This window comes from Euleptes europaea, chromosome 16, assembly GCF_029931775.1.
Source record: "Euleptes europaea isolate rEulEur1 chromosome 16, rEulEur1.hap1, whole genome shotgun sequence".
NCBI classification, from domain to species: Eukaryota; Metazoa; Chordata; class Lepidosauria; order Squamata; family Sphaerodactylidae; genus Euleptes; species Euleptes europaea.
The window spans coordinates 52,377,258-52,401,647 of NC_079327.1; the positions used below are offsets into that span (position 1 = coordinate 52,377,258).

Below are 24,390 nucleotides of genomic sequence, written 5' to 3' on the forward strand. Positions count from 1 at the left end.
CTCCCACCCTCCCCCAATATAAATTTCTTTGCCGGAAGAAAATCAAGCCTTTTTCAAGTGGCAAGCCTATACACACTGATTGATTGATTGATTTTATTATTACGGCAACAGCCACATAAGATACAAACCTTTTCAGTAAAACCGATTACATAATAAAAATCTATATATACAAAATACAGATAAAATTATATCAATTAAAATCACCTTGTTCACATAGGCACATATCAATTAAAAGTCACTAATACCCTTCTCCGAGCGGATTTTAATAGCTGCAGAGCAGTACTTGGCTACTTGCATATATCGCTGAGAGTCTCCCTCCCATAAGAGGAATTTAATTTTCTTTTCCTCTGAACTGGCTTCCATTGTGCTAATGAAAAGTAGAATTAGCTTCTGATGAATTCCCTCATAGAAGATACATCTAAATAGAGCATGACTAGTGCTTTCCATTTCACCTGACCCGCAAGGACATGCCCACTTAGATCTTGCTAACTTCTTATACTTTCCCTCCAGGATTGCTGAGGGCAGGACCGACCCTCTAGCCAGGGTTAAGGCTCTCCTTTGCTTATTTAGCTCAATGTGTGTGTAAAGCGCCGTCGAGTCGCAGCCGACTTATGGCGACCCTGTTTTGGGGTTTTCATGGCAAGAGATTAATAGAGGTGTTTTGCCAGTGCCTTCCTCTGCACAGCAATCCTGGTCTTCCTTGGTGGTCTCCCATCCAAATACTAACCAGGGCTGAACCTGCTTAGCTTCTGAGATCTGACGAGATCAGGCTAGCCTGGGCCATCCAGGTCAGGGCTATTTAGCAGACAGATATTCGGCTGGCGCTATACAATAGCGTGTTGTAATAGGAGCCAAGTACGCTGGGGAACTCATAAGCTCTGTTTGTCTTTCTGTATCAAAGATCTTTTGTCTAACCAGGAGCTTAGCTTGCTCTTTTTTAAGCTCTAAGAGGGATTGAGGTGCAAAACCAAGACTCTCCATTTTTTTTACAGACTGTGTCCACCATCTGGATCTATAATTGTCCAAACTAAGCAGTGGTAAAAATCCCTCTGATGCCTCATGGGCCTTTAATCAAAGGGAAATTGAGGCTAGAGTAATTTTTGCCTCGATTTTTAGCATGCCTGTTTCCAGGTGAACCCAAGAATTTGAAATAAGGTGGGGGACTTGTAAAATTGCCCGAAGGAATTTGGACTGTACCTTCTCCAGAGGTGTATAACTGGATTTAGCTGAGCCTAAGATTGTGCCACATAGCATTTGGCTAATTGATTTAGCCTGGAAGAGTTTTAGAGCTGCTGGAATGCAAAAGGATCCTTTCATCCTGAAGAATTTTAATATATTATAGGTGGATCTCTCAGCGGTTAACGCCACCTGTCTATGATGCTCTGCTTGGAGGCCATTTGCCTGGAATGTTACGCCTAGATATTTAAACGACTTGACCTGCTCTATGCTATTCCCATCTGTTGACCAGTTGTTCTTTCTTCTATGGCTGCCTATACACACTTACGTGAGAGTGAATTTTATTAATTATAGGGCTTCCATCTGATTAAATATTAATATATCTAGTTTTTATATCCCACCTTTCTGGTCCAAAAGAACACCCAAGGTGGCTAGCAAATACAAAACATCCCAGTTGAAGGCACACTTTTTTTTTTTGCTGTCCAGTTGAAGCAGTTAAGTGCCTTCCTGTGATTATGCTCTTAGAATTGATCCCTTCCTGAGAAGTGTTATGGTATCTTACTCAGATAATCACCTAATAAGCAGGACACAACTTATTTACTTACACAAGTAAGTATTTTTATTGTATAGCTTCAGGACAATATGTGTATGTGTATACACATATTGTATACATATTAAAAATGTATACAAGAATACAAGCAAGTTCTATATACTAACAGCGCATTCCTGAGGTTTCTGGTCGAAACCTCTTAGGATGTGGTGTGACCTCGCCGCCAGTGTAAGTATGTGTAATCACGGATTTACACACACTCTGGCGGCGAGGCCAGTCCCACCGGCAGCCAAGTGCCACGGGACCATGCCTCGCCCCTCCACTGGTGCGGCCTCTCTGCGGCACAGGCCATGGCATAGAGTGACCGTGCCTGCGCAGGGGGGCCTCCCGAAGGCGGGGGGAGGAGCTGCCGGTTAGGCGGCTTCCTATCCTGTTTCGGCCCTGGCCGCTGGTGGCAAGAACAGCGTTGCTGCATCTGCTTTTGAGCAGGCGCAGCCTCGCTGTTTTCAATGGGGCAAAAGGTCCCGTTAAAACAAAAAAAAGCCGTGGGATGGCTTTTTTTCCTGGAGTACGCGAAACGGCTTAGGAAGAGGCGCTGCTGTGCCTCTTCCCCGCTGTCTCTGTACGCCGTCAGCTCAGGAATGGGCTGTTAGTAGTCCTAAAATCCAAAACTTAAAATATAACAGTTAAAGAAGTCTGGTTTAGTTAAAAGAATCTGATTCACAATATCTAGAATAGCATATAAGTAAGTAGATATACATACCAAACCAGGTATCTTCTGAGAACCGCCTAATCTATGCAAAGACTTGGAGAGATCTAACTTCCCTGCCTTTCCACACCTATATTTATATGTCTGCAATATTAATTAAATAATAGGAGAGCAGAATTACTACTGCATTTCAACCTCTGCAGCAGTCCAGATTGAGTACACAAAATAGGCCTAATGTTGATGCTATTTTTGAACCTATCAAGCCGAGGTTCCCTGGAATAGTCCCATGTAAGGACTTCCTCTTTCTGCAGTATCATCCATTTATTATAAAAATCAGTTATATTATTAATTCAATATATCTAACACATTTAATTCTACTAGCAACTTCATAGCCTAAGAACTGTGGTAAAAATAAGCATAGTATAGCATCAATATTGAATTCCTATCGTTTATAAATCTAATACCATTCTGATATTCCCATGAAGCACTCTTCAGCCTTCTTTCACTGTATTGTCAATGAGACGTGTTCCTCGTTCCCCGGTCTTTTCTATAGAGAGACGTGCTCCTTGCCTCCCAGTTTTTACTAGGGAGAGAGAAGCCCTTGAATGGATTTCAATTAGAGCTCAATGATTCAGAAATAGGGAAATTCTGTTTATGTACAATACTAACATAACATTTCATATGGTCTCATATGTCAAAGCCTGTAACACAGTCACAGCTGACACATGGTGACTCCATAGGGTTTTCAAGGCACGAGATGTTCAGAGGTAGAATCATAGAGTTGGAAGGGACCATCAGGGCCATCAAGTCCAACCCCCTGCACAGTGCAGGAAATTCAAAACTACCTCCCCCCTCCACACCCCTAGTGACCAGAAGATGGCCAAGATGCCCTCCCTCTCATCATCTGCCTATGGTCACAGTATCAGCATTGCTGACAGATGGCCATCTAACCTCTTCTTAAAAACCTCCAGGGAAGGAGAGCTTACCACCTCCTGAGGAAGCCTGTTCCACTGAGGAACCACTCTAACTGTTAGAAATTTTTTCCTAATGTCTAGACGGAAACTCTTTTGATTTAATTTCAACCCGTTGGTTCTGGTCCGACCTTCTTGAGCAACAGAAAACAACTCTGCACCCTCCTCTATATGACAGCCCTTCAAGTACTTGAACATGGTTATCATATCCCCTCTCAGTCTTCTCCTCTTCAGGCTAAACATACCCAGCTCCTTCAACCTTTCCTCATAGGACTTGGTCTCCAGACCCCTCACCATCTTTGTTGCCCTTCTCTGGACACATTCCAGCTTGTCTACATCTTTCTTAAATTGTGGTGCCCAAAACTGAACACAGTACTCTAGTTGAGGTCTAACCAGAGCAGAGTAAAGCGATACCATCACTTCACGTGATCTGGACACTATACTTCTGTTGATGCAGCCCAAGACTGTGTTTGCCTTTTTAGTTACAGCATCACACTGCTGACTCATGTTCAGTGTTTGGTCTACTAAGACTCGAAAATCCTTTTCACTCACACTACTGCTCAGACACGTCTCCCCCATCCTATAATTATGCATTTGATTTTTCCTACCTAAATGCAGAACTTTACATTTGTCTTTGTTGAAGTGCATTTTATTAGTTCTAGCCCATTTTTCCAGCCTGTCAAGATCATCCTGCATCTTGGCTCTGTGTTCTACCATATTTGCTACCCCTCCCAATTTAGTAACATCTGCAAATTTAATAAACATCCCCTCTATTCCTTCATCCAGATCATTCATAAAGATGTTGAACAACACAGGGCCCAGCACAGATCCCTGAGGAACTCCACTAGTTACTTCTCTCCAAGTGGACGAGGAACCATTAACTAGCACTCTGTGGGTACGATCTGTCAACCAGTTGCAGATCCATCTAACAATAATAGGGTCTAACCCACATTTTCCCAATTTGTCAACTAGAATACTATGTGAAACCTTATCAAAAGCCTTACTGAAATCTAGATAAACTATGTCTACAGCATTCCCCTGATCCAGCAAGGTAGTAACTTTCTCAAAAAAGGAGGTAAGATTAGTCTGACATGACTTATTCTTGAGAAACCCATGCTGGCTCTTAGTGATCCGATCCATCCTTTCTAAATGCTCAAGGACAGACTGTTTGATGATTTGTTCGAACACTTTTCCTGGTATAGAAGTCAAGCTGATGGGTCGGTAGTTACCCGGATCCTCCTTTTTCCCCTTCTTGAAGATGGGGACAGCATTTGCCCGCCTCCAATCTTCTGGCACCTCACCTGTTTGCCAAGACTTTTCAAAAATAATGGACAGAGGTTCCAAAATTACATCTGCAAGTTCTTTGAGTACCCTTGGGTGCAATTCGTCTGGCCCAGAGGATTTTGTTTCATTTGAAGAAACCAGGTGTTTGTGCACTATCCCAATGTCAATTCTAGGCTGCAGATCCCTTCCATGTATGCAAGCATAGTCAAGTTGTGGTTTTGAACCTTTTAGCCTTGAACTACTGACAGAACGTATTGTCTGTATGTTTATATATCTGTAAATATGTGTGTATGTTTTACATGGGTTTCAATTGACCACTGAGGAAGGCCAAATAGGCCAAAACGTGTCTGGCATGTGGTTACAGTATGTCATCCTTAGGAAATGCCATTGTGCTGTTTTAACTATTTTTTTAAAATAATCTTCGTCTTGACATAGCACCTTAAATACATTATATTTTCACTATCAATTTATTTTATTTATCCCACCCAACCTTGGGTACCCAGCTACTGACAGAATGTCCTTTTTTCCCCTTTTATCCCTTAAAAGCTCCTTGATCAATTGATCTTGTTGGAGGGATATAAGGATTGAAACAAATCTTGCCACTGACAATGTAGCCACTGACAGAATGTGTCATAAAATGCTATTTACTGTATTTGATAAATTTTAGAATGACAGTGGCTTATCATTTAAGTTATATTGTCATTAATGCATATTGTGTGATGGCTACAGGTGTAACTCTAAGCTTCTTTATGAAATATAATTCCCTATTCCTACTGCTGCTAAATTCCCTTTAGAACATATAAATATTTGACAAAAGAAATCTTGTTTATTTTGGGCATTTCCCTCAAATACACACAGAGCAGTTAATCCACTTTAAAGCATGTCATCCCGTGTTCATAGTTTCCTGGCAACCACCATGTAGTAAATCTGACAAAGAGAAACTGTATTAGTGTTAATGGAACACATTTATATATTCAATGAGGGTGACCCTGTCCTTATAAGTGTTTGAGTGCTGGGCATGGCACAAGTATGGAGGGGAGGGAGATGTAATTTTAATGACATTAACGAGATTACATCATTAGTCATACAGCATTTACAAAGGGCTGTAAGATCTTCCACTAACACAATAGTAATTATAACCCAGTGACTGAGCTGGGACTTCTATTCCACATGTATAACCACTAAAACAGATTAATGTTCCATTGCTATGCATACAAAGGGTGGAGAAGGGGGGAAGCATCCTTTCACTACTTTGTTAGATCAAGAGGAAATACTAACTCCTCCCTCTTCTGTTCATAGTATTAACAAAGGTTTGCTATGATGTTACAATTAAGTACATTTTGTTGCCAGGCAGGATAGGAATGGCAAGGAGTTGAGACTAAGACTTGAAAATAAATGGAGTGGGGGCATGGAGAAAGAAATGAATGAGGAAATTGTGGGAAAGAGGGAGAGAAATTAAGGAAAACAGAGGGAAAGGTAGTTTTTATCTTGCTTCAACACACTAACAGCCCATTCCTGAGCTGAGGCGTAAGGGGACGGCGGAGAAGAGGCGCAGCGGCGCCTCTTCCTAAGCCACTCCCCGTATGCCATTAAACAAACAAAAAAAAAGACATTTCGTGGCTTTTTTTTTTGTTCAACGGGGCCTTTTGCCCCATAGGGAATTGTGAGGTTGCGCCTGCTAAAGAGCAGGTGCAGCACCACCATTCCTGGTGCCGGCGGAAGTGGCCAAAAGGGGATAGGGAGCCACCTAACCGGTGGCTCCTCCCCCGGCCCGCCCTCAGCCCTCCCCCTGCATTGGCGTGGCCTTTCCACGTCATTGCCGGCGCCACGGAGAGGCCGTGCCAGCAGAGGGGGGAGGCGTGGTCCCGCAGTGCTTGGCCACCGCAGGGACTGCATTTGCTGCGGCGGCGAGGTCACGCCGCCTCCTAACAACTTTCGGCCCCATTCTCAGGAATGGGCTGTAAGTGTGCAAGATCTGGCTGAGCTGGGTGCAAGGAAAGGAAGAAGGAAAGGATAGACTATTGGAGACAACAATCTTGTTAGCAGGCTGCAGGATGGCAGTTACTGTAGCAACCATCAGCTGTTTTGGCTTGTATTGTTCCTGACTTGGCTGATAGGCTTAGCATGATCTGTTAGGCAAGTTTGCTTCAGTCTTGCAGGAAGGTGTGTCTAGCACAGTGGTTCCCAACCTGTTTTTGACCAGGGACCACTAGGACTTTTTTGTTCGGTGCAGGGACCCCAAGGTTCAAAAGAAAAATGCCGAGAATTTGAAAATAAACTTTAATCATAACTGTTAGTTAAACATTAAACTTAGAATAATATTTGAATATATATATATTTATAATAGAGAACTTTTAATTGAAAATATTAATTTATTATGGGTTTATAACTTTGTTTTGCGGACCTTAATTTAGTTCTCGCGGACCCCTGGGGGTCCACGGACCCCTGGTTGGGAACCAGTGGTCTAGCAGAATGCCTTTTACTGTGCTCACACTTCCTTGTGCCCCTAGTGGCAGCAGCCAGAACTTTATCAAAAGGAAAATCACTGGAAAGGCGTTTGGCTGGATGCAGCACAATGCTGGTTCCAGCCTCTCCCCCTAGCTGACTTGCCCTCCCAAATTTTGTCCTTTTAGTCATCCCCCCCATCCCCCCATCCCCACATCCCCTGACCCACACAGCTGATGGCTGCTGCCATAATTATCAGGCTGTAGCCTGCTACCAAGGTTGTTGTCTCCAGCTGTCAGGCCTGCTCTTTGCAGAGACTGCCAGACTGAGAATGTTTTGCTTTCACCAGGTGCGGCTCAAGGTCGGCCCTGTTAACCGCCAAATTCCTATTCTGACTCTGACTCCCGTGGGAACAGCCCTCGTTGGGAGGGGGGTTGCCATGGCTGCCAATGCTATCTTGATATGACCAATACTCTTTCATATAGGCCTTATACCGTGCCTCTAGTTCTCATTCGTGCCAACTTACCTATAGCTGCTGTAAACCGGTAGACTTTTTCCAATAAATCAACTCTATTTTGGACTCCTCGTCTGTGGATGTTGTTTATGGGATTGTCACGGGACAAGTGCTTACACCAGCTGCCAATCATTTCATCTTCCTTTTGTTGCACCCAGCTCCATTGTTTTGTCTGCCATCCAGATCTTGCAAAGGGGTAACCAGTGTGTTGCAGCAAGATAAACAACCTTTCCTTCTCTTTTCTTTAATTTCTATCCCTCTTTTCCACACCTTTCTTCTCTTTCACTTTGCTCTTTCTTTGATAATATGCCTCAATTTCTCTCTCTCTCTCCACCTTCTAGATTTTCTGTGTCCGCCCCCCCCCCCTTATTTTCAAGTCTTGGCCTGAACTCCTCCTCCCTATCCCGCTCAGCAACTTTGAAAGTTCTTAATATTAGTGTAGTAGCAAAACATTGTTTATATTATGAAAAAAGGGTGGGAATTAGTTAGGGTTGCCAGGTGCCCACTGGTGGCGGGCAACCCCCCGGCAATTTACCCCTCTGCCCGTCGACCAGCGGGTAAATGTGCACGAGCTCTTCACTTCCGGTTTAGAACCGGACGTTCTGCCTTGCGAGGGGCCTTATACCTCTTAGTTTGAGTGGTAAAGGGCGCGTGCGCACACACACACTTTCTCGCAAAAGCCTCCCACCGGAGGAGAAGAAAAAAGGGAGGAGGAACAACCAAGGAAGGAATTTTACACATTCAAGGAATTTTTCAAGAAATGTTTCTGCAACCCCCTGACAGTACATTTTAGTTGAAAATTAAAATGGGCAAAGATTCAGCATTAGTATAAAAACAAGCAGGGGACTTCTTGGGGCAATTCATTTTCCTTTGTATCCCCTCCCCTACTACTTCTTCTTTCCTTCCCCTTGTTGCCTTAATAGTCTCTCTGCTTTTCCAGCTTCCTTTTTTCCTTCCCACCCACCAGCCAACCTACCTTCATCTTTGCCCTCTCTTCAGCTTTCCCTCCTTCCCTGCCCCTGGAAACATCCCTGCAGTAGAAGTGTGGTCCAGTTGTGCAGTGGCTGCCAGCAGTGCCCAGCTAGGCCCAGTTGCACAGTGTCTGCCACCAGTGCTGATCCAGGGTCCAGTTGTGTGATGGCTGCCACTGGTCCAGGCCCAGTTGCATGGTGGCTGCTGCAATATTGTTGTGGTTGCCTGGCATCATCCAATGCCATGACCGAGAGCTCAATGGTTGTTATTTTCTTAATGGTACAGTGTTTTTTTCTATTATTTTAGGGAGTTTTGATTCCTTAGTGGATTTGGGGGGATTTCAGATTTTTCTGCAAACTTGGGACTTCCTGCAGGTTTGTAGACAAATTCTATCTGTTCCTGGCTCCATTTTGCAGATCTATTATTCCACACATTATGGCCATGTTCAGAATTAGATATATGATGATGGTGTTTTATTTATTTATTTAATTCTACAACCTGTTAAACATGGTTTATCTCAGTTCCTTTTCTCTCCCTTTGTTAAATTCCATTTATATTTATGGAAATTGTTTTTTAAAAAATCAACAATTGAAATGTACAAGATTATGCCTCAGAACACACTAACAGTAGTGATTCCTGTTTACAGTTTAATACATGACAGCAGTGTTTTTGGGGACATTAAACTCTTCAGATTTTGGTATTTTATGTTCAATTGTATGTAAAAACATGTGAATGTAGTAAATTAACTCATTAATCTATTTCTAGATTTTTTGCCTTAACCTAGCTCTGTAGTAATGGTAAAATACAACAGGGATTTAGATGTCCTGTATCTTAATGGAAACTCTGAGATGCGTATTTAGCTTACAGAAGCCAGAAATTAAACTGAAGCTCTATTATTAAGCCAGGTTGAAGCAACAGATCCAGCAGTTAGTAGCTCAGTTTTCTTCTTCTCTGAATCAAAATTTACCTTGAAAACAGCATATGCAGTTCTGAAGAATGGCAGGCAGAGCTCCTTGGAATGGTTAAATATTTGGTTCGCTGGGTCCTATCAGCAGGTATATCCTGCAGGGAGCTTGTTTATCCAGCAGAATGATTTCATTATGAGGACAGTGATGTACTGTGGTTTAATTCATTTCCTGAAGCTATGCAGGGAAAACAACTGGGTGAATGATATTCATCTTATTATTTGCATTGTGCTATTATCATTTGCAATAACTGCTTGCATATTAAAATAGAGATTACAGACTACAGCCACTTCCTTGAAAGTAGCTCTGAAGTTTCCTGTGTTTGAATAATTCAAGTGTTTTCTCCAGGTTTTATTTAAAGAAGGAGGAATTATGATTGACAGCAGAAAGGTGTGGTAATGGATCCTACACACAGAGAAGTTGAAGACTGGCAAATGTATTAGTTTCTCATCATTATGATTATTTACTCCATGAATGAGAAATAGGAGACAGAAAGGTCAGACAAAACGAAGCTGGTTAAAAAACAATCAAATGAACAAAGATAAAACACTAGGCAGTCCTGTAAATGAAGAAAGAGTACTTTATATAGAGACAGTACAAATCAGTACCAATTAGTCAAAAGTTCTTTGAATTGATTCTCGCTACTTTGCTTGTTAATGTGTTTGTTTATTTATTTATAAAATGTGTATGGTCCCTTTCTGCCCTCAAAAAGAAATACAAGGGCCACACCAGTAACAGGAAATAAAAATAAGGCCAAGGCCAATGGTGCAAAATAGGTAAGAAAATTTGTTATTACTCAGAATAAAAATTCCCTGTGTATTTCACCCAAGGGGCTTCTGTAGTTATTGCAGTAGCCCTTATGAGTATAAATTCTGGCTAAATTCTTAGCTATTTTGCACCATTGGCCTTGGCCTTTCTGCCCTTACATAGGCCACCATGGGTGCTAACAATTTAAAACATACATAACAAAAACACATTTTAAAACCATTAAAATCACACCCCAATATTAAAACAATTAAAACAGTTAAAATACATACAAGACATTAAAAAAACAATTAAAACATTGGTTAGGAAGGTACTGGGGGGAGCAGAGCCTGTTGCCGGTTTTACTCTTCCCAGTAGTGTGGGTGGAATGAGTGCGGAAACAAGTCAGCACTCTAAACAAAGGAACAAGGTTACTCACCAGCACAAGTTCCTCATCTCCAAGGTCTAGGCTAGGGCCTCCCAGCTTCCTCGGGGATGCAGGAGCTGGAAGCTGGCACCTAAGCAGGAAAATACTGTGCACGGCGATCACGACAAGAGCAGCAGAGCCTGTAGAAATCAAGAGACTTGTTCCCACACTGACCTAATTTACAGCCCTACCTTTATTGCCCTTCATCTGCACTCCCTTCCAGGGCCAGCTGTTCTGCATCACGCGCTGGTGTCAGTTCTTGTAAACACTTACGGCCTTGGGCTTCTAATCTTGCGCTTCGGCGCCTTTCCTGTAAGCTGAGCCGAACCTTTCATCTTTTTTTTTTTTAGAGAAATTTTATTGGTTTTTATAAATCAAATTTTCCATTTCAACAAACAACAATGAAAATAATATGTAAATGTAAATCGTGGCTAATGTTGTTATAATTACTTAAGTACATAATATAAAAAAAAAATAAAGGAAAATTTTTGGACTTCCCCATCACCTCCGTCCGTCTCTTAATAAAGTATTCTATCCCATCGCGATATGGTCTGATCTTAATTATTTTTATATCTTAATTAAATTTCAATTACAGTATTCTGTTAATATAATTAATTATGCTTCTTTATGTTATGTTTATATTCTTATCTAGATCAGATTGAAAGGTACTCTTCCATTTTCCCCAGTCCTAATTCATATTCACAATATATCATCCAAGCCTCCCATCCCCCCAAGATCGAACCTTTCATCTTTGCCAGCTAACTGGCCTGGACGAGTCTGGAGATGATAAACTTCTCTGTTTCTTTGCTGCCTGCCAATCTGAACAGCCTTCTTCTGCATCCACCGTCTTCACTGGCTCAGAGCTAAGGTCCGTCTTCGCTGGCTCAGGGCTAAGGTCCATCCGCCCTGATAAGTCTTCCACGGGTGCAGAACCCTGCTCTACCACACCTTCCTCCTCCTCTGAAGAGAGTTCAGGCTGACTCACGACACCCTCTCTCAGATGCAGCCACTTGTTCTCTTCATCCAGTTGCACTTTTATGCCCCCTCTCATCCAACTAATTGAAGGCATAGCCAAATTTCTGTTACTTATGAAAAGGAATAGATAATGGATGTGAGAGCCTTCTGTATAGATTTGAACACATAATGACCACTGCTATAACTGGGGGGGGGGGGGAAGGCCGTGGATGTTTGTGCTTATAGTAGATAAAGGTCGTGCAAAAAAAAATTTGGGGGGGGGGTTTATTGGGCCTGATTTTTTCCAGTAAACCCGAAATAAACCCGGTAGTAAACCCAGGTTTATCAATATGCACAACCCTAATAAGGGTTTGTTGTTGTTGTTTTGTTGTTTTACAGGGCCACTATAACTTATGTGAACACTACAGCCTTGTATGCCCAAAACTGTTCTGAAGAAGTAGTATGTGCACTTGTTTTGATGATGAACTTTTCACACCATGTTTACAGCCCAAATCTCCAGTGGTTACATGGATTGTCTCATAATTTTTTTTTTTAAAAGGCAATATTGTATAGTTTTTAAAATGCCAGATACTAATGACAGTTTCTAGCATAAACGAGAGCCATGATATTTGCACAAGGGGGGAAGTCACCCAATTTTCTCCTTATTGCACAGTGGGGAGGGGGGAGACCCACAGAGGGAATGGCCCACACAATTGGGAATTAGATATATAGATTAAAGAAGAAGAGTTGGTTTTTATACCTCGGTTTTCTCTACCTCAAACCAGCTTACAATTTCTTTCCCTTCCTCTCCCCACAACAGACACCTTGTGAGGTAGGTGGGGTAGAGGGAGTTCTGAGAGAACTGTGACCAGCCCAAGGTCACCTAGCAGGCTTCATGTGGAGGAGTGAGGAATCAAACCTGGTTCTCCAGATGTGATTCCACCGGTCTTAACAACTACACAACACTGGCTCTCTGTTACCACTATCAAAACTAGTAAGGCCATTTCAGTGACTGCTGACTTAAGTCACAAGGGCACGGGCAGTCTGAATTCATACAAGCCTGGCTACAGGGGAGACTTAACAAGCCTTATCATTCCTAAATTCTTGGGGTTCTGTTGGTTAACCGTTTTTCTAACCCAGTGGTTACCTTTTCTTAATTCACTATTTCCCATCCGGCACGGGACACCAACAAAACGGTGACTGTGCTATTTAACTGGCCAAATGTAACTGTGACGAATCCCCTTCCTACAGTATTTCATGCTAATTCTATCAACTGCAAAAGGTCAGCCATACTATGACAGAAACTATCCTCCAGTTCCAATGTGCACAGAAATGTCTCTGTTGCCGTGCAAGTTCAATCCCAAATTGCTGAGTAATTGCCGGCAAATCAAGCAACAGTGTTTGCTCTTGAGCAGCTGTCACACCTCTTGGCTGTATTGTGGTGCTGAGCTATTCTGAGTATCCCAACTCTGGCTTGGTAATTTCCTGGAGATTCAGGGAGGCTGCCTGGGGGGTGCAGGTTTGGGAAAGGGAGGGAGTCCAGTGGGAATGGGATGCCTAGAGTCTGTCTTCTAAAGCTGCCGTTTTCTTCAGGAGAACTGATTTCTGTAGTCTGGAGATCAGATGTCATTCTGGGAAAACTCCAGGCCCCACCTTGAAGTTAGTAATCCCAGCTGTTGTGCATGTGAGCAACCTCAGTTGTTCTTCCTTTAGTAAGATATGTGAGAATTATATTGATACTATCCTTGTCTATATATAACAGATTTAAAAGAGTTACAGTCAAAACCTCTATTAAGAGAAACAGTAGACACCACATTGACACCCCCCCCCAGTAGTCTGTAAGGCAGGAGGGACAGATATTTCCAGTAAGGCCTAAAGTAATTTGCTACTGAGTATACAGTGATGATGACCTGAATAATTTATCTTGACATTCTTTTCTGCTGAGCAGTCAGGCTTAACATTACAAAATCTCCCCCTCACCTTAAGATCTAACCTCAACTTTCCACTCTTAGCTTGCAACCATTGCTTTCTACCATAACATCTTCTGAGACAGATAATTCCCTTCTTTCATTTATCTTGAAGGTGTTTCATTAAAACCATTCAGTGATTATTATACCTTCTGGGCCAGTTGGTCTGTATGTTACGTGCATTTTGATCAAACATTTTAAAATAATTTGCCCGAAATCAGAGAAAAGCAGAATTAAACCTATATCTCTGCAATTAAGTAGGTAAGGCCATTTGCAGTTAGGGTTGCCAACTATGCCTTTGGAAATTCCTTCTAATTTGGGAGTGGACCCTGGTGAAGGGAAGGTTTGGGGAACGGAAGGACCTCAGGAGGATGTAATTCCATGGAATCCACCCTCCAAAGCTGCCATTTTCTCCGGGGGAGCTGATTTCCTGTTGTCTGGATAATTCTGAGAGATCTCCAGGCCCCACTTGAAGGTTGGCAACCCCATATACACTCCTGTTACTTGCTCCACACCAAGGTGCCACCAGGGAAAACAGTGTATTGTGGCCAGTCTTGGCTGCATATTACATCTTGGAAATATTTTTTTCTTTGGAGCACCAGGTATGAATAGTTTAATTAAAGTAAGTATTTGGTGTGCTGCTTTTATTCAATAATTCTAGCATGGTGACTTCAGAAGCAGAGTTCCAAAATGCAAACAGAGGCTGCGCTATGTTTTTAGCGGTGTGCAACTCCGTAACCTTTTTCTTCTTATCTTTTGTCTTTTAGCTGATGGATGTACTGATTGGTCAGTGGATTACAAGAAATATCAAGTCTTAGTGGGAGAACCTGTTCGTATAAAATGTGCATTGTTCTATGGATATATTAGAGCAAATTACACCATAGCACAAAGTGCTGGACTCAGTTTGATGTGGTATAAAAGCTCTGGACCTGGGGACTTTGAGGAACCTATAGCTTTTGATGGAACTAGAATGAGCAAAGAGGAAGATGCCATTTGGTTTCGCCCAACAGTAGCACAAGACAGTGGACTTTATGCATGTGTCATAAGGTATGTGGCTTACTTTGTTTTGAATAATCGTAAACTAAAGGGAATCTATATAAATAGACTAAAATATGCACGGAATAGTCATTGAACTGTGTTCTTTTTTATTTTGCTTTCTGACAGTTTTGTGAATAACCAATGTTTCTAATTGTGTAATGTATTTACTCATATCTGCTTTGAAGTTTGATTGAAAATGATTTTATATATGTAGTCATATCAATTACTGTTAGCCAAACACTGTTTGTGTTCTAGAAAATCCTCCCTCTGTGCTTACATTTTGAGTATGCTTTGAGTATATTATCTTTGGAAGGCCATCTTTCTAACATATATGCCATACTCATGACTCAGCTGTCGCCCAAGTAAGTAAAGATTTTGTACTTTATTGCCTACTGGGTGTGTTAAGTTTAGCATATTCCAATTTTTCTACCAGTATTTTACAGTTATTTTATTTGACTTATGCAATGATATCCAAATAAGTCACCAGAATATGGATGGAAATTACACCAGAATGAAGGCCTGACTGTATGGGGGCAATTTGTTTTAGATATCCTTTATAACCATTTTCCAGCGGGTTCCTGCAAAGGGCCCTGAGATTAACTCAGTACCTATCTAAATGACATACATATTCTCACAGTTCTTGCTATTGAAATCCATCTTCCTCTATTCCACTTCCTTCTGCGTCACTAACATAATTTATACTCAGATATACTTTCCTGCCTATGGAGAAAACAGAGACCATCTGGGCTCTCACTTAGATTTTGAAAATTACCAGAGAATACAGAATTAAATATATAAAGAGGTTAAATGATGCAAATACAAAATGCTGGAAGAGCCTTGCAGAGAAAATGCACAGTTTATTGCTAAATGGGATGTAACATTTTGTTTATTGCCCTATGAAGAAATACTGTTAAAGCTCTGATAGCTCTTCATTGATACATAGCTGAAAACATGTTTCAATTACCTGCATACTGCAGAAGGATAATAAATTACAGCCCTGCAAGTGTGATTGGGAAGTCAGCACACCTGTTATCGAGATAGTCTTGTTTCATAACCAGAGAAAGTCAACACAGATCAGGCACATTATTGAAATGATTGCCATGATTTCCTTTTTTTCTGTGGTTTTCTGTTCCCAGTGACAATCTGTCCTTATGATGCATTGCATTTTCCATAGAGATAAGTATTTTTCTTGTTATATTTACTTCCACATAAAGAATAGAACACATGAGCATACTCTAAAGGTGAATAAAGTCAAGTGTACTCCCTAATAGCATAGGGTGGAATTGTGTTAAAAGAACAGCATTTAGAGCCAATTTATGCACAGTATTATCTGTGATCTCACAGTTTGTTCCCTCTGCTGAAAGTGTTGCCTAATGTAGACAATTCATGTAACAATCTGTAGTAATTTTAGATAAATACTTGAGGTTCTCCATCAACCAAAGTGTACTATTAACAGCTTCAGGCTCCTTTCAAGCTTTCAGCCAATGCATTGTCTGTGAACCACCAGATTATCAGTTGTTGGACTGCAAGACATAATTAAGGAAATTAACATGTTGAGTGAGCTGTACTATTAGTGACTGATATGAATATACTGAACTGCTGGCCTCTCTGCAACTTTGTATTTGCTAGTCATGAGCTGGCAACCAAGCTCTTCGGTAGAGCACTACAGGAGTTGTAAATGACCCAGATATTTTCCCTCTGACCTTAACAATTTTTTAGAATGGTTTTGTCATGATTGCCAGTCTTACCACTTTGCAAGAGGGACTAACAACATGAAATGCAGTCTCCCCACCACTGTCTCCAATATATGCACCCTACTAGTGGATACTATTATTAACACTCATGGATGAGATGCTTTACAGAATGACATGGGAGAAGGAAAGAGTTCTCCTTACTGCAGGGGTCCCCAATGTGGTACCCGCCAACACCTTTTCTGATGCCCACCAAGTGTTTTTAGGAAGTTGGTGTGGCCAGGTAGGGCTTTTGTCCAGCAGGGATTCTGATTGACTATTAGAAATCTGATTGGCTGTGCAGATTTTTTTTTTAATGGTGCTTTGGCAGCAGCTGCCACCACAGCACAGGATCTGCACTGTGTTTCTGAAGTTAAGCTGTGGCAATCATTTTGTGGTTGGCTCCGTCTCCTATGGCAGCCATGTTGTTCCTGCACCCACCATGCTGTGTCAGAATTCCAAACGTGCCTGTGGGCTCAAAAAGGTTGGGGACCCTTGGCTTACTATATAAGTTTTGTCAAATTGAAGAGAATTGAGAGGGTAAAGAAATGGAAAGAAGGGCCATGAAGGCGGGTTCATATGGTTCAGACTTCACAGGTTCAGAGTGAGGGTTAAGGTGATAAGCAAATGTTTGTCTATATAGTTGTTTGGCATGTGTGTGTGGGTGCAATATTTATTTGGTTAGATATGTATGTTGGAAGCCATGCCTAACATTCCTACTAAAGTAATTAGGTTCAAATAAGGTAGCAACCTTACTTGAAATTGATGCTACACCTTTTACTTTCCTCAGAGATGTGGGAATCTCAGGAACCATGGCTTCTAACATTAATGTCTCCTCCTGCAGTCTTTCCAGCATTCCTTCCATACCTCTTCTGCATCATATTTGTAACCTTGCACACACTGGTAAAAGCGGGAAGGATTAAAAGGGCCAGGTAGCAGAAGCTGCGACTGCTTATGAGTTTCCAACTCAACTGGGGGATAGAAAGGTATTACTGGATCTAACAGCAAATAGACTAGCTCCAGGACAGGTGATAAAAGCTGCACAATGGGACTGCCGATAGGCTGTCTCTATTTTCTTGGGGGAGCCCACACACATGTGCATATATATGATTTTGTAAATTGAGTAAAAGAAAAAAACTAAAAATGGTCTGATGCTCTAGAAGGGGTGGAGTGTTGAGAGCAGTGGAGTTAGTTAAAAAAATGGGGAGGAAGAAATCAGCTTCCTCAAGCCACTGAGAGCTTAGAAAATCTTGGAACTGGAGGTTAGAAGGGGTGAGGTTTCCAAATTGCTTTCCCTCCCACAATGCCTTGTGAACTGAAAGCTTGTCATGTGAATCTCAAGTTTTCACTCTGACAACCATAGCTCCAAATTTATAGCAATGCCTACATAGCCGTATTTGTAGTAGTACTGTTCTGTCCTCTCATTCCTGTGTCGATTCATTTGTCGCATGCGATGTGTCTAACAAGAGACATGTTTTGGGATTAGTATATTCCCAATCTTCTTTGCCATAAATGCTGTAAAAATCTTTCTAGAGGGCAATAGATCCTGAAATTATAGTGGAGACTGAGTGCTAACAATCAAAAATAGGAAGCAACATTATGAGGATTGCAACTTTCTCTAATAAGGCTTTCAGCATTGACGTGGAAGAGATTGCTAGGTGTTCACATTCACTGTGAAACCCATTTAGTTTACGAGTCTTTTCATTGTATGAAATAAGTGAGAGAAACAGTTTTTCATATTCAGAAGTATGTTTGCACTTGCATGTTGTACATTACAGCCTTGAAGAGATGGTATTTGAAAATAAAGGCTTGCATTAGACACACTGATGCATTTAGTTTGACCAAATAAGGTATTATAAAATAAATATATATTTTTCTAGGAATTCTCAGGGTTGCCTGAACAACTTTTTATGCTTTCAGCATGCCTCTAGCATCATATTTTATTTTCTATCTCACAAACTTGTTTAAATATCTATAGCAACTCATCAGTTCTTTGCTGTTAAGGAAGATTAATAAACTTTCCTGTAGCCAGGCAATCACTATCTATAAAGTCACCATGTTGCCTGGTTACTCATGCTTGAAGTGGGGCTTGTTTCACTATGCAGGACTATGTATTAGGGGTGTACAAAAAAAATTGGTAAATTTTGGGTTCGGGTTTATTGGGCTGGATTTTTTTTCTGTAAACCTGGAATAAGCCAAATACCCATACCAGTAAATGGGTATTTGGTTTTATTTCCCCCCCCCCCAAAAAAAATGGGTCCATTATAGTCTATGGAATTTATTTTCAAGGCTTTGGGGGGCATTTTTTGAGGCAGAGTCACCAAATTTGCAGCATAGCTGTAAGGGACTCTCCTTAGTAAAACAGCCAGTGTGGAGTAGTGGTTAAGAGCGATGGTTCAGAGTGGTGGACTTTAATCCAGAGAACCGGGTTTGATACCCCACTCCTCCACATGAATGGTGGATGCTAATCGGGAGAACCGGGTTGGTTTCTCCACTCCTGCACACGGTATATCCCTCCAGATGGGACTGTGTGAGCACTGTCTTTTAAAATGACCCTTTTGCAATTCAGATTAATCCACTGAAGGGTGATGGATACTTTGGTCTGACCAAGTTGGCTCCGATTACGCAACCCCTACCTCAAAAGGGCCCCAACTATGGGGTCCAAACAAAACCAGTGAAATATAGAAAAATGGGTGAAGGCACAGAGCTATGCATATGAGCAAAGGTGAATACCCGAGACCCGAAATGCTGAATATGTATTCGGATTTTTGAGAATTGCCTATTCGGCTTCGGGCAGATTCCCATGTTTTAGAATTTGGCCGAAAATAAATCTGAATATTGCTGAAATGTCTAATTTTGGGTTTGTTTTCAGTTCAGCTTTACCAATATGCACAGCCGTAGTGTGTATCATTCCAATTTAAGTAGTGAATTTTGTAACATCCTGATACATTTCTGCTTGTAGCAATGCAACCTTGCCAATTTCTCTTGCTTTCTGAGAACAGTTGTTTTTATTAGCATGAAATTAAGTAGTGGTATTGGAATTATTTGAGAGACAGAGAGTTAGATCCAGCACAAGAACCATACAGTGACTGTATAAGGACTGACAAGCTTTCTGGCTCCCCCTCTGCAGCAGGTCCCGTGATTCCATAAATTTCATATAGGTCCTGTGATTCCACAAATCAACTTTCATGGGGGTCCAGAAATAGGAAGGGAAAGCTGGGAAAATCAACAACTATTAGCACCTTACACTGAAGGATCATGTGATCCAACTCAGAAATCTTAATGGGTTCTCAAAAGTCAATGTGTGTCATAAAAAGGGGAGGAATGCAGAAAGTTTACTTGTTCATTTAGCAACTGCAGTGGAACCCACAGGCTACCCATAACTGCTGACTTCAGCATGTAACACTGCTTAGGATTGCTGTTGGTTTGGGTCTGTCACACCAAGAATTGAAGTTGGTTTATTCATGCAGTTAGTCTTGCTGAGGTTTCATGAGATATCTGAACATAAAATCCTGGTTTAATCCTTGTTTGTTCTGTGGGCTACAGAGAGGAGGCCGTAAAACAAGTAGTTTCTGAGACAAATCAGGATTTAAGTGATTGTCTATGTAATAGATCCTAGTTTTATAAAGTTAAAATAAACCATAATTTACCATGCTGTCTGAACTTTATTTAGCCTTGTTTAGGCATTCATCAGAACATGGGGAAATGGCTAACCTCCATAAATTCAATATTTATAAATGGCTAAATTCAATATTCACATTCAGTATACAAACATGTGTACTGTGTGCAAACATGTTTAGGCTCCTGTATGAATGATCCTGTGCAGGAGAAGGTTCCGGATTGCACATGGAGGTGTCAAATGCAGTCAAATGTGAACTGGTGATCAACTGAAATGGAGATCGTGGAAGTGAGTGTTTAGACATCCACTTTGCATTAAAATAGCCAACATTTTAGTTTGATTCAGGTTTAGGATTTTATTCTAGTTTCATGACATTTAATTTATTGGTTCTCTATAACTTTACAATAAGAAGGTGGCAGAGATATAATAGGAGGCATGAGATTCTCCGCCAATTTTAACAAACTCTTGATATTTTGATATTTTATACAAGCATCTATTTTTTTATGCTTAACCAAGCATGAATGTGAAATTTTAAAGGATCATTTAACTGAATTTGTGCTTTTGGGCAGAAATGCTGCTGGAGGAAGAAGTTTAAAGGGTAAAGAAAGACTTTAGCTGTCTGGTTAAACAGTTGATTTCTGAGCATCCTTGTCTGGTAGAAAACCACTTTAGAATGTTGTTACCTTGAGAGGAAGTATTTTGTATCTAGGGCTTTAAAGGAAGGTGCTCCATTTATTTTTCTTTGCCAGTTAGGTAGACAGTAAATACCAGCAAGACGAAGGTGGAACTGGGAGAGGCTGGCATCAAGGAACATAGTATAGACATGATTAGAAAGCTTCATGGCTTGCCTCAATCATAATTGATATTGGATTCTTCCAAACTTTATTGAAGAGTTCTCTGTTTGAGCTTTTGCAAAAAAAGAATAGAAAATCCAAGGCCAAGACAATCTCCTTCCAGCCTCATCTTTTCCCTGAACAAACTTACCCCTTCGTAGTGTGGGAAAACTGATGAGAAGGCTGGCTGGAGATAGTAAATGCCTTGCACATATCCTTACTGCCTGGATATCGTACTGTAGGAGTTGTAGTCTCTAATTGCTGCTGAGTTAATGAATAACACTGGGAAGAGTCATCTATATATTTACTAGTGATCTGTGGCCCCCATGTATGGATACCTAAATACACAGATCAAGGTCACACCAATATTAAACTTTTTTTTTTTTTTTTTAGCAAACTTGGGGGATACTTCATGATTGCAGAAAAATCTGAAATGTTAAATGTTTACATTCCCCCCAATTTTTTTTAAAAAAGTTGCCTGACAAGTGCAGACAATGCTCTTACCGGAAGAGCTGGTAGCAACCACCACAGGGAGCCACTGTGGGCCCAGCCATGGCAGATACAGGAGCCACTGTGGGCCAGGCTGACACCATAGAGAACACTGAGAGCCACTCTGGCCTAGCTGCAGTAGATGCTGGGAGATGCTTCAGGTTTGGCAGTGTCAGGCCTTTGCTACAATGTCAGGCCTTGTGCTACTTTTGAATTGAAGTCTGGTAATTGCAGTCCAGGAGCTGGCTTACCATCAAGGCTGAAAGCTGGCTGCTGGGCAAGGTTATCCTGTTGACCCTGTCTCTGTGTTATGTCTTTGGTTCTCTGAGAGAGACTCCTTATCAGGTCATTACTATGGTTTCACTCTGTCTTGCTTTTTGCCTAGAATGCATTTTATACTGTAACCCACCTACACTGACTCCATTAGATCCCTTTCTTGTCCAAGGGGCAGTTACCTTCTTTAAATCTGTCTTTTTGCTCTTAATAAATTAGCATGCTTAAGGAACACCTGCCTGAGCGTGTTTGGTTTATAGGATGCTAGGGATAGACGCCTGAGCTGACATTAGGGATCTAATCCCCTTCATTTCACTTTTGGATTTGGTGGCTGGGGGTTGTGTTCCCTTCCCACGTCCTGGCGGGAACACCTGAAGAGGACCTCCAGCGCATTCTCCTGAGAGAAGCGCAGCTCGCCCACGGGGAGGCCCACTGGCTTGCTGGGCTGGTAGCCACACAATGGGTCACTCTTGAAGAAGCAGAGGAACCCGATGGGCTGGGAGCCGCACGCTGCACCCGAGAGGAAGCCAGGGGGCTTGCACAGCTCCTGGAGGAGTCATGACTCACGCAGCAGGACGCTGCTGTGCTTATCCGGTTGGTAGCTGCGCATTGTGTCCTCGGGGAGGTCAAAGCGCGACCCGCTGGGGAGGAGACCTTGCAGACCTTGGGATTAGGAGATGCACAACCTTCCCAGATGGCGGGACAGCTCAACCAGGCGGAGGCCGAGCGGCTCGAAGGGGAGCAAGCCGCGCAGCATCTCCGAGTGGAGTCAGAGAAGGCCGCCGCAGCAGCAGCAACACGCCTGCTTGAGTTGGCAGCAGACTCGCTTACGGAGGCCGAGGTCCGACAAATATTGGAAGATGACTTCGGCTGCCCCATCCGGATGGAAGTCGCCCAAGCAGCTGTGGCGAGGTTGGGCAATCTGGGGGCCCTGTGAACCCTACTATGGGAAGCAGCTGAAAGGGCCCTGATGGAGGCGGTTGAGGGGGCCACCACACACACTGCGGAGTTAGCGGCCGAGCAGGCTGCTGCGCTTGGAGTCGAGCATGGTACAGGAGCAGAGGCCCTGGGAGGTGCCCGGCAGCCCGACTCTGCTCGTTTGTTCCTGACAGAATCCCCTAGACTTCCAGTGGGAAGTACTGAAGCCATGCCCAGAGGGCTGAGGCATTGGGACTCAGTTGCACCGCCATCAGTTTTTTGTCCAACCTGCCAGTGTAACTATCCAGCGGCGGAGACAGGCTGACGGTCACCAGAGAGGGGGTGACTCCTGGGATTTACCTTTTGACCAGTACATGGATCCCAGCGCAGAGGAACTTTTGGAATGGGGAATGAATTTCCGTGTGTCGTAAAGCTGGTGATCTAGGGCGGCCTCTCCACACCCGCCGCAAGTGAGCAAAGAGGAATTTCAACGCCTTTGCCATCGGAACCTAGAATTGGAGGAGTGGTTCACGGCTATGCAGGGCATGATAGACACACTTTGGCAAGAAGGGGATGACGTATGACAGGCGCAGCTTGTTCGCCCGCCGCCTCAACCGTTTCAAGCACCACCAGTTCACCCACAACCACCCGCTCCCCTGGGTCACCCCGCAGCCCTGCCGGGGCCCACGGGATGGCCCGTGGCTCCGCAGGTGCCCGTCCCGCAGGGTCAACCCATTCCCCTGCCTCCTCCGCTGAGAGAGCTACGTGCGTCCTTTGATGGTTCAGGGGAGAAACTTCCTTCCCGTGAGGGACTAAACTCTGAGATCCAGTACTGGGCGTTCATGCAAGGAGACCCTCCCGACTTGGAGGGTTGGAATTTACTGGCTGTAGAAGTGGAAAACTGCCGGCAATTGCTTACCCTATCTCGACAACACAGAGCGCGGGACTCTGGCTCCCAGTCGGAGCGAGCAGCACCTAGAGGGGAGTCACGGCTGTCAAGGAGGCCCACCGCCCCAACCCCAGAGAGGGCGAAGCGTTTTCAGAGCGGGGCATGCCTCGTGTGTGGCGGAATGGGTCACTTTGCAGCTGCTTGCCCATCCCGTACGGAGCGACAGTCAAACCATACCTTGCCCGCCTACGGAGGAGACTGCTCGGGTTAGAGGTAAAAACCACTGAAAGAGTACAACTGCTGGACGGCGAGGTCCCACCGCTCAACCTTGCTCCAACCATCCAGGAGGACCAACCGCCAACAGCGAGTGATCCAATGGTTCGCAGATTACAAATAAGGCCAGCTCAAGTAGTCAGCATCTGAGGAAGAGCCGACTTGGAATCGCCAAGCAAAAAACGAACCGGATCTGCTGTAGTCGGAGCTCCACAGTAGACTGTTTCTGCCAAGAAGCCAAAAGCTCCACAAATGGTGAGCGACATGGGGGAAACCGTGTTTCTGGACATTACGTTACAAAATTTTAGAGGGGGTCCGCAATTGTCAGTCAAAGCTTTAATATACTTGGGGTGTGCACGAATCCTGATCAACGAGGAAACTTTCAAGGCTTTAAAAGTAAAAGCTGTGCCCTTGCCCCAGCCCATACAATTTGCCCAAATGGAGGGCAGTGAATTTCGGGGAGGTCCTGTGGAGAAGTGCACCGGCCGAGTATCCATGGGGGTGGGGGCCCATTGGGAGCAATTGCATTTTACTATTGCTCTGGGCATTTGATATCCAGTAGTGTTGGGAGCAAACTGGCTACAAGGACACAGTCCTACCATAGATTGGGCTGCCAGAACCATTGCTTTCACGCAGCCACAGTGCAACCA

General features: G+C 42.9%; 1 protein-coding gene across 3 annotated transcripts in view; it reads left to right on the forward strand.

Annotated features, from left to right (window-relative positions):
• IL1RAPL1 (interleukin 1 receptor accessory protein like 1) overlaps positions 1 to 24,390 on the forward strand; it is a 990,401-nt gene that overhangs the window by 488,455 nt on the left and 477,556 nt on the right. For all 3 annotated transcript variants that reach the window (XM_056861980.1, XM_056861979.1, XM_056861981.1), the window contains exon 3: positions 14,446 to 14,725. In XM_056861980.1, coding sequence (XP_056717958.1) covers positions 14,446 to 14,725 — 280 coding nt within the window. The remainder of the gene's footprint in view (positions 1 to 14,445; positions 14,726 to 24,390) is intronic.